The sequence below is a fragment of the Labrus mixtus genome, chromosome 15 (assembly GCF_963584025.1).
Source record: "Labrus mixtus chromosome 15, fLabMix1.1, whole genome shotgun sequence".
NCBI classification, from domain to species: Eukaryota; Metazoa; Chordata; class Actinopteri; order Labriformes; family Labridae; genus Labrus; species Labrus mixtus.
Window position 1 is genome coordinate 20,917,492 of NC_083626.1, and position 9,978 is coordinate 20,927,469.

The following is a 9,978-nucleotide window of genomic DNA, read 5'->3' on the forward strand; positions in this document are numbered from 1 at the left end:
TGTGTTTGTAGGTGTAGCTGTGGTTGTAGTTGGGGCAACTGTGGTTTTTGTTAGGGCAGCTGTGGTTGTAGTATGGGCAGATGTGGTTGTAGCGGCTTCTGTGGTTGTAGTAGCGACAGCTATTGTTGTAGGGGCAGCTGTGGCTGTAGTTGGGGCAGCTGTGGTTGTTGTTGGGGCAGCTGTGGTTGTAGTTGTGGAAGCTGTGGTTTTTGTTAGGGCAGCTGTGGTTGTAGTAGGGGCCGATGTGGTCGCTATAGCGGCAGCTGTGGTTGTAGGGGCAGCTGTGGCTGTAGTTGGTGCAGCTGTGGTTGTAGGGCCTGCTGTGGATGTAGGTGGGGCAGCTGTGGTTGTTGTAGTGGGAGCTATGATTCCAGAAGCTGTGTTTGTAGGGGCAGCTGAGGTTGTAGTAGGGGCAGCTGTGGTTGTAGTAGGGGCAGATGTGGTCGCTATAGCGGCAGCTGTGGTTGTAGTTGGGGCAGCTGTGGTTGTTGTTGGGGCAGCTGTAGTTGTAGGGCCTGCTGTGGATGTAGGTGGGGCAGCTGTGGTTGTTGTAGGGGCAGCTGTGGTTGTAGTCGGTGCAGTTGTGGTTGTAGTAGGGGCAGCTGTGGTTGTAGTTGGGGCAGTTCTGGTTGTTGTTGGGACAGCTGTGGTCGTAGTGGCAGCTGTGGTTGTTGTTAGGACAGCTGTGGGTGTTGTTGGGGCAGCTGTGGTTGTTGTGGCGGTAGATGTGGTCGTAGTTGGGGAAGCTGTGGTTGTTCTAGCAGCTGTAGTTGTTGCAGCTGTGTTTGTAGGGGCAGTTGTGGTTGTTGTCGCGGCAGCTGTGGTTGTAGTTGGGGCAGCTGTGGTTGTTGTTGGGGCAGCTGTAGTTGTAGGGCCTGATGTGGATGTAGGTGGGGCAGCTGTGGTTGTTGTAGGGGCAGCTGTGGTTGTAGTCGGTGCAGTTGTGGTTGTAGTAGGGGCAGCTGTGGTTGTAGTTGGGGCAGTTCTGGTTGTTGTTGGGACAGCTGTGGTCGTAGTGGCAGCTGTGGTTGTTGTTGGGACAGCTGTGGGTGTTGTTGGGGCAGCTGTGGTTGTTGTGGCGGTAGATGTGGTTGTTGTGGCGGTAGATGTGGTTGTAGTTGGGGAAGCTGTGGTTGTTCTAGCAGCTGTGGTTGTTGCAGCTGTGGTTGCAGGGGCAGATGCGGTTGCTGTAGCGGCAGCTGTGTCTGTAGTTGGGGCAGCTGTGGTTTTTGTTAGGGCAGCTGTGGTTGTAGTAGGGGCAGATGTGGTTGTAGTTGGGGCAGCTGTGGTTGTAGTTGGGGCAGCTGTGGTTGTAGTTTGGGCAGCTGTGGTCGTAGTGGGTGCAGTTGTGGTTGTAGTAGGGGCAGCTGTGGTTGTAGTTGGGGCAGTTGTGGTTGTTGTTGAGACAGCTGTGGTCGTAGTGGCAGCTTTGGTTGTAATTGGGGCAGCTGTGGTTGTTGTAGCCGTAGGTGTGTTTGTAGGTGTAGCTGTGGTTGTAGTTGGGGCAACTGTGGTTTTTGTTAGGGCAGCTGTGGTTGTAGTATGGGCAGATGTGGTTGTAGCGGCTTCTGTGGTTGTGTTTGTAATAGGGCCAGTTATGGTTGTTGTAGGGGCAGCTGTGGTTGTTGTAGTGGGAGCTATGATTCCAGAAGCTGTGTTTGTAGTGGCAGCTGAGGTTGTAGTAGGGGCCGCTGTGGTTGTGGTTAGGGCAGCTGTAGTAGTTGTAGTGGTAGGTGTGTTTGTAGGTGCAGTTGTGGTTGTAGGGGCAACTTTGGCTGTAGGTGGGGCAGTTGTGGTCGTTGTTGGTGCAGCTGTGTTTGTAATAGGGCCAGTTATGGTTGTTGTAGGGGCAGCTGTGGTTGTTGTAGTGGGAGCTATGATTCCAGAAGCTGTGTTTGTAGTGGCAGCTGAGGTTGTAGTAGGGGCCGCTGTGGTTGTGGTTAGGGCAGCTGTAGTTGTTGTAGCGGTAGGTGTGTTTGTAGGTGCAGCTGTGGTTGTAGTTGGGGCAGCTGTGGTTGTAGGGGCAACTTTGGCTGTAGGTGGGGCAGTTGTGGTCGTTGTTGGTGCAGCTGTGTTTGTAATAAGGGTAGTTATGGTTGTTGTAGGGGCAGCTGTGGTTGTTGTAGTGGGAGCTATGATTCCAGAAGCTGTGTTTCTAGGGGCAGCTGTGGTTGTGGTTGGGGCAGTTGTGGTTGTTGTTGAGACAGCTGTGGTCGTAGTGGCAGCTGTGGTTGTAATTGGGGCAGCTGTGGTTTTTGTCAGGGAAGCTGTGGTTGTAGTATGGGCAGATGTGGTTGTAGCGGCTTCTGTGGTTGTAGCAGCGACAGCTGTGGTTGTAGGGGCAGCTGTGGCTGTAGTTGGGGCAGCTGTGGTTGTTGCTGGAGAAGCTGTGGTTGTAGTTGGAGCAGCTATGGTTGTTGCTGGAGAAGCTGTGGTTGTAGTTGGGACAGCTGCGGTTGTTGCTGGAGAAGCTGTGGTTGTAGTTGGGGCAGCTGTGGTTGTTGTTGGGGCAGCTGTGGTTTTAGTAAGGACAGATGTGGTTGTAGGGGCAACTTTGGCTGTAGGTGGGGCAGCTGTGGCTGTAGTTGGGGCAGCTGTGGTTGTTGTAGTGGGAGCGATGATTCCAGAAGCTGTGTTTGTAGGGGCAGCTGAGGTTGTAGTAGGGGCAGCTGTGGTTGTAGTAGGGGCAGATGCGGTTGCTGTAGCGGCAGCTGTGGTTGTAGTTGGGGCAGCTGTGTCTGTAGTTGGGGCAGCTGTGGTTGTAGTTGGGGCAGCTGTGGTTGTAGGGCCTGCTGTGGATGTACGTGGGGCAGCTGCGGTTGTTGTAGCGGCAGCTGTGGTTGTAGTTGGGGCAGTTGTGGTTGTTGTTGAGACAGCTGTGGTCGTAGTGGCAGCTGTGGTTGTAATTGGGGCAGCTGTGGTTTTTGTTAGGGCAGCTGTGGTTGTAGTATGGGCAGATGTGGTTGTAGTGGCTTCTGTGGTTGTAGTAGCGACAGCTGTGGTTGTAGGGGCAGCTGTGGCTGTAGTTGGGGCAGCTGTGGTTGTTGTCGGGGCAGCTGTGGTTGTTGCTGGAGCAGCTGTGGTTGTAGGTGGAGAAGGTTTGGTTGTTGTTGGGGCAGCTGTGGTTTTAGTAAGGACAGCTGTGGTTGTAGGGGCAACTTTGGCTGTAGGTGGGGCAGTTGTGGTCGTTGTTGGTGCAGCTGTGGTTGTAATAGGGGCAGTTATGGTTGTTGTAGGGGCAGCTGTGGTTGTTGTAGTGGGAGCTATGATTCCAGAAGCTGTGTTTGTAGGGGCAGCTGAGGTTGTAGTAGGGGCAGCTGTGGTTGTTGTAAGGGCAGCTGTGGTTGTAGGGGCAACTTTGGCTGTAGGTGGGGCAGTTGTGGTTGTTGTAGGGGCAGCTGTGGTTGTTGTAGTGGGAGCTATGATTCCAGAAGCTGTGTTTGTAGGGGCAGCTGAGGTTGTAGTAGGGGCAGCTGTGGTTGTAGTTTGAGCAGCTGTGGTTGTAGTAGAGGCAGATGCAGTTGCTGTAGCGGCAGCTGTGGTTGTAGTTGGGGCAGCTGTGGTTGTAGTTGGGGCAGCTGTGTCTGTAGTTGGGGCAGCTGTGGTTGTAGTTGGGGCAGCTGTGGTTGTAGTTGGGGCAGCTGTGGTTGTAGGGCCTGCTGTGGTTGTACGTGGGGCAGCTGCGGTTGTTGTAGCGGCAGCTGTGGTCGTAGTGGCAGCTGTGGTTGTAATTGGGGCAGCTGTGGTTGTAGTATGGGCAGATGTGGTTGTAGTGGCTTCTGTGGTTGTAGTAGCGACAGCTATGGTTGTAGGGGCAGCTGTGGCTGTAGTTGGGGCAGCTGTGGTTGTTGTCGGGGCAGCTGTGGTTGTAGTTTGAGCAGCTGTGGTTGTAGTAGGGGCAGATGCGGTTGCTGTAGCGGCAGTTGTGGTTGTTGTAGTGGGAGCTATGATTCCAGAAGCTGTGTTTGTAGGGGCAGCTGAGGTTGTAGTAGGGGCAGCTGTGGTTGTTGTAAGGGCAGCTGTGGTTGTAGGGGCAACTTTGGCTGTAGGTGGGGCAGTTGTGGTTGTTGTAGGGGCAGCTGTGGTTGTTGTAGTGGGAGCTATGATTCCAGAAGCTGTGTTTGTAGGGGCAGCTGAGGTTGTAGTAGGGGCAGCTGTGGTTGTAGTTTGAGCAGCTGTGGTTGTAGTAGAGGCAGATGCAGTTGCTGTAGCGGCAGCTGTGGTTGTAGTTGGGGCAGCTGTGGTTGTAGTTGGGGCAGCTGTGTCTGTAGTTGGGGCAGCTGTGGTTGTAGTTGGGGCAGCTGTGGTTGTAGGGCCTGCTGTGGTTGTACGTGGGGCAGCTGCGGTTGTTGTAGCGGCAGCTGTGGTCGTAGTGGCAGCTGTGGTTGTAATTGGGGCAGCTGTGGTTGTAGTATGGGCAGATGTGGTTGTAGTGGCTTCTGTGGTTGTAGTAGCGACAGCTATGGTTGTAGGGGCAGCTGTGGCTGTAGTTGGGGCAGCTGTGGTTGTTGTCGGGGCAGCTGTGGTTGTAGTTTGAGCAGCTGTGGTTGTAGTAGGGGCAGATGCGGTTGCTGTAGCGGCAGTTGTGGTTGTAGTTGGGGCAGTTATGGTTGTTTTTGGGGCAGCTGTGGTTGTTGTTGCGGTAGATGTGGTTGTAGCTGGGGAAGCTGTGGTTGTTCTAGCAGCTGTGGTTGGTGCAGCTGTGGTTGTAAGGGCAGTTGTGGTTGTTGTAGCAGCAGCTGTGGTTGTTTTTGGGGCAGCTGTGGTTGTTTTTGGGGCAGCTGTGGCTGTAGTTGGGACAGCTGTGGTTTTTGTTAGGGCAGATGTGGTTGTAGTAGGGGCAGATGTGGTTGTAGTTGGGGCAGCTGTGGTTGTTGTTGGGGCAGCTGTGGTTGTATTTGGGGCATCTGTGGTTGTAGGGCCTGCTGTGGTTGTAGTTGGGGCAGCTGTGGTTTTTGTTAGGGCAGCTGTGGTTGTAGGGGCAGCTGTGGCTGTAGTTGGGGCAGCTGTGGTTGTTGTTGGGGCAGCTGTGGTTGTTGTAGTGGGAGCGATGATTCCAGAAGCTGTGTTTGTAGGGGCAGCTGAGGTTGTAGTAGGGGCAGCTGTGGTTGTAGTAGGGGCAGATGCGGTTGCTGTAGCGGCAGCTGTGGTTGTAGTTGGGGCAGCTGTGTCTGTAGTTGGGGCAGCTGTGGTTGTAGTTGGGGCAGCTGTGGTTGTAGGGCCTGGTGTGGATGTACGTGGGGCAGCTGCGGTTGTTGTAGCGGCAGCTGTGGTTGTAGTTGGGGCAGTTGTGGTTGTTGTTGAGACAGCTGTGGTCGTAGTGGCAGCTGTGGTTGTAATTGGGGCAGCTGTGGTTTTTGTTAGGGCAGCTGTGGTTGTAGTATGGGCAGATGTGGTTGTAGTGGCTTCTGTGGTTGTAGTAGCGACAGCTGTGGTTGTAGGGGCAGCTGTGGCTGTAGTTGGGGCAGCTGTGGTTGTTGTCGGGGCAGCTGTGGTTGTTGCTGGAGCAGCTGTGGTTGTAGGTGGAGAAGGTTTGGTTGTTGTTGGGGCAGCTGTGGTTTTAGTAAGGACAGCTGTGGTTGTAGGGGCAACTTTGGCTGTAGGTGGGGCAGTTGTGGTCGTTGTTGGTGCAGCTGTGGTTGTAATAGGGGCAGTTATGGTTGTTGTAGGGGCAGCTGTGGTTGTTGTAGTGGGAGCTATGATTCCAGAAGCTGTGTTTGTAGGGGCAGCTGAGGTTGTAGTAGGGGCAGCTGTGGTTGTTGTAAGGGCAGCTGTGGTTGTAGGGGCAACTTTGGCTGTAGGTGGGGCAGTTGTGGTTGTTGTAGGGGCAGCTGTGGTTGTTGTAGTGGGAGCTATGATTCCAGAAGCTGTGTTTGTAGGGGCAGCTGAGGTTGTAGTAGGGGCAGCTGTGGTTGTAGTTTGAGCAGCTGTGGTTGTAGTAGAGGCAGATGCAGTTGCTGTAGCGGCAGCTGTGGTTGTAGTTGGGGCAGCTGTGGTTGTAGTTGGGGCAGCTGTGTCTGTAGTTGGGGCAGCTGTGGTTGTAGTTGGGGCAGCTGTGGTTGTAGTTGGGGCAGCTGTGGTTGTAGGGCCTGCTGTGGTTGTACGTGGGGCAGCTGCGGTTGTTGTAGCGGCAGCTGTGGTCGTAGTGGCAGCTGTGGTTGTAATTGGGGCAGCTGTGGTTGTAGTATGGGCAGATGTGGTTGTAGTGGCTTCTGTGGTTGTAGTAGCGACAGCTATGGTTGTAGGGGCAGCTGTGGCTGTAGTTGGGGCAGCTGTGGTTGTTGTCGGGGCAGCTGTGGTTGTAGTTTGAGCAGCTGTGGTTGTAGTAGGGGCAGATGCGGTTGCTGTAGCGGCAGTTGTGGTTGTTGTAGTGGGAGCTATGATTCCAGAAGCTGTGTTTGTAGGGGCAGCTGAGGTTGTAGTAGGGGCAGCTGTGGTTGTTGTAAGGGCAGCTGTGGTTGTAGGGGCAACTTTGGCTGTAGGTGGGGCAGTTGTGGTTGTTGTAGGGGCAGCTGTGGTTGTTGTAGTGGGAGCTATGATTCCAGAAGCTGTGTTTGTAGGGGCAGCTGAGGTTGTAGTAGGGGCAGCTGTGGTTGTAGTTTGAGCAGCTGTGGTTGTAGTAGAGGCAGATGCAGTTGCTGTAGCGGCAGCTGTGGTTGTAGTTGGGGCAGCTGTGGTTGTAGTTGGGGCAGCTGTGTCTGTAGTTGGGGCAGCTGTGGTTGTAGTTGGGGCAGCTGTGGTTGTAGGGCCTGCTGTGGTTGTACGTGGGGCAGCTGCGGTTGTTGTAGCGGCAGCTGTGGTCGTAGTGGCAGCTGTGGTTGTAATTGGGGCAGCTGTGGTTGTAGTATGGGCAGATGTGGTTGTAGTGGCTTCTGTGGTTGTAGTAGCGACAGCTATGGTTGTAGGGGCAGCTGTGGCTGTAGTTGGGGCAGCTGTGGTTGTTGTCGGGGCAGCTGTGGTTGTAGTTTGAGCAGCTGTGGTTGTAGTAGGGGCAGATGCGGTTGCTGTAGCGGCAGTTGTGGTTGTAGTTGGGGCAGTTATGGTTGTTTTTGGGGCAGCTGTGGTTGTTGTTGCGGTAGATGTGGTTGTAGCTGGGGAAGCTGTGGTTGTTCTAGCAGCTGTGGTTGGTGCAGCTGTGTTTGTAAGGGCAGTTGTGGTTGTTGTAGCAGCAGCTGTGGTTGTTTTTGGGGCAGCTGTGGTTGTTTTTGGGGCAGCTGTGGCTGTAGTTGGGACAGCTGTGGTTTTTGTTAGGGCAGATGTGGTTGTAGTAGGGGCAGATGTGGTTGTAGTTGGGGCAGCTGTGGTTGTTGTTGGGGCAGCTGTGGTTGTATTTGGGGCATCTGTGGTTGTAGGGCCTGCTGTGGTTGTAGTTGGGGCAGCTGTGGTTTTTGTTAGGGCAGCTGTGGTTGTAGGGGCAGCTGTGGCTGTAGTTGGGGCAGCTGTGGTTGTTGTTGGGGCAGCTGTGGTTGTAGTTGGGGAAGCTGTGGTTTTTGTTAGGGCAGCTGTGGTTGTAGTAGGGGCCGATGTGGTCGCTATAGCGGCAGCTGTGGTTGTAGGGGCAGCTGTGGCTGTAGTTGGTGCAGCTGTGGTTGTTGTTGGGACAGCTGTGGTTGTTGCTGGAGCAGCTGTGGTTGTAGTTGGAGCAGGTTTGGTTGTTGTTGGGGCAGCTGTGGTTGTTGTAGTGGGAGCTATGATTCCAGAAGCTGTGTTTGTAGTGGCAGCTGAGGTTGTAGTAGGGGCCGCTGTGGTTGTGGTTAGGGCAGCTGTAGTTGTTGTAGCGGTAGGTGTGTTTGTAGGTGCAGCTGTGGTTGTAGTTGGGGCAGCTGTGGTTTTTGTTAGGGCAGCTGTGGTTGTAGTATGGGCAGATGTGGTTGTAACGGCTTCTGTGGTTGTAGTAGCGACAGCTGTGGTTGTAGGGGCAGTTGTGGTTGTTTTAGCAGCAGCTGTGGTTGTAGTTGGGGCAGCTGTGGTTGTTGTCGTGGCAGCTGTGGTTGTTGTCGTGGCAGCTGTGGTTGTAGTTTGAGCAGCTGTAGTTGTAGTAGGGGCAGATGCGGTTGCTGTAGCGGCAGCTGTGGTTGTAGTTGGGGCAGCTGTGGTTGTTTTTGGGGCAGCTGTGGCTGTAGTTGGGGCAGCTGTGGTTTTTGTTAGGTCAGCTGTGGTTGTAGTAGGGGCAGATGTGGTTGTAGTTGGGGCAGCTGTGGTTGTTGTTGGGGCAGCTGTGGTTGTAGTTGGGGCATCTGTGGTTGTAGGGCCTGCTGTTGATGTAGGTGGGGCAGCTGCGGTTGTTGTAGCGGCAGCTGTGGTCGTAGTTTGTGCAGCTGTGGTCGTAGTGGGTGCAGTTGTGGTTGTAGTAGGGGCAGCTGTGGTTGTAGTTGGGGCAGTTGTGGTTGTTGTTGAGACAGCTGTGGTCTTAGTGGCAGCTGTGGTTGTAATTGGGGCAGCTGTGGTTGTTGTAGCCGTAGGTGTGTTTGTAGGTGTAGCTGTGGTTGTAGTTGGGGCAACTGTGGTTTTTGTTAGGGCAGCTGTGGTTGTAGTATGGGCAGATGTGGTTGTAGCGGCTTCTGTGGTTGTAGTAGCGACAGCTATTGTTGTAGGGGCAGCTGTGGCTGTAGTTGGGGCAGCTGTGGTTGTTGTTGGGGCAGCTGTGGTTCTAATAGGGGCAGCTGTGGTTGTAGTTGTGGAAGCTGTGGTTTTTGTTAGGGCAGCTGTGGTTGTAGTAGGGGCCGATGTGGTCGCTATAGCGGCAGCTGTGGTTGTAGGGGCAGCTGTGGCTGTAGTTGGTGCAGCTGTGGTTGTAGGGCCTGCTGTGGATGTAGGTGGGGCAGCTGTGGTTGTTGTAGTGGGAGCTATGATTCCAGAAGCTGTGTTTGTAGGGGCAGCTGAGGTTGTAGTAGGGGCAGCTGTGGTTGTAGTAGGGGCAGATGTGGTCGCTATAGCGGCAGCTGTGGTTGTAGTTGGGGCAGCTGTGGTTGTTGTTGGGGCAGCTGTAGTTGTAGGGCCTGCTGTGGATGTAGGTGGGGCAGCTGTGGTTGTTGTAGGGGCAGCTGTGGTTGTAGTCGGTGCAGTTGTGGTTGTAGTAGGGGCAGCTGTGGTTGTAGTTGGGGCAGTTCTGGTTGTTGTTGGGACAGCTGTGGTCGTAGTGGCAGCTGTGGTTGTTGTTAGGACAGCTGTGGGTGTTGTTGGGGCAGCTGTGGTTGTTGTGGCGGTAGATGTGGTTGTAGTTGGGGAAGCTGTGGTTGTTCTAGCAGCTGTAGTTGTTGCAGCTGTGTTTGTAGGGGCAGCTGTGGTTGTTGTCGCGGCAGCTGTGGTTGTAGTTGGGGCAGCTGTGGTTGTTGTTGGGGCAGCTGTAGTTGTAGGGCCTGCTGTGGATGTAGGTGGGGCAGCTGTGGTTGTTGTAGGGGCAGCTGTGGTTGTAGTCGGTGCAGTTGTGGTTGTAGTAGGGGCAGCTGTGGTTGTAGTTGGGGCAGTTCTGGTTGTTGTTGGGACAGCTGTGGTCGTAGTGGTAGCTGTGGTTGTTGTTGGGACAGCTGTGGGTGTTGTTGGGGCAGCTGTGGTTGTTGTGGCGGTAGATGTGGTTGTTGTGGCGGTAGATGTGGTTGTAGTTGGGGAAGCTGTGGTTGTTCTAGCAGCTGTGGTTGTTGCAGCTGTGGTTGCAGGGGCAGATGCGGTTGCTGTAGCGGCAGCTGTGTCTGTAGTTGGGGCAGCTGTGGTTTTTGTTAGGGCAGCTGTGGTTGTAGTAGTGGCAGATGTGGTTGTAGTTGGGGCAGCTGTGGTTGTAGTTGGGGCAGCTGTGGTTGTTGTCGGGGCAGCTGTGGTTGTAGTTTGAGCAGCTGTGGTTGTAGTAGGGGCAGATGCGGTTGCTGTAGCGGCAGTTGTGGTTGTAGTTGGGGCAGCTGTGGTTGTTGTGGCGGTAGATGTGGTTGTAGCTGGGGAAGCTGTGGTTGTTCTAGCAGCTGTGGTTGGTGCAGCTGTGGTTGT

General features: G+C 54.4%; 1 protein-coding gene across 1 annotated transcript in view; it reads right to left on the bottom strand.

Moving 5' to 3' along the window:
• LOC132989567 (mucin-5AC-like) overlaps window positions 1-7,029 on the bottom strand; it is a gene marked incomplete at its 5' end in the record, with an annotated part of 55,301 nt that extends 48,272 nt beyond the window's left edge. Inside the window, 2 exons of the mRNA XM_061057262.1 lie at window positions 610-1,437; window positions 6,967-7,029. Coding sequence (XP_060913245.1) covers window positions 610-1,437; window positions 6,967-7,029 — 891 coding nt within the window. The remainder of the gene's footprint in view (window positions 1-609; window positions 1,438-6,966) is intronic.
• Window positions 7,030-9,978: the final 2,949 nt, after the last annotated feature.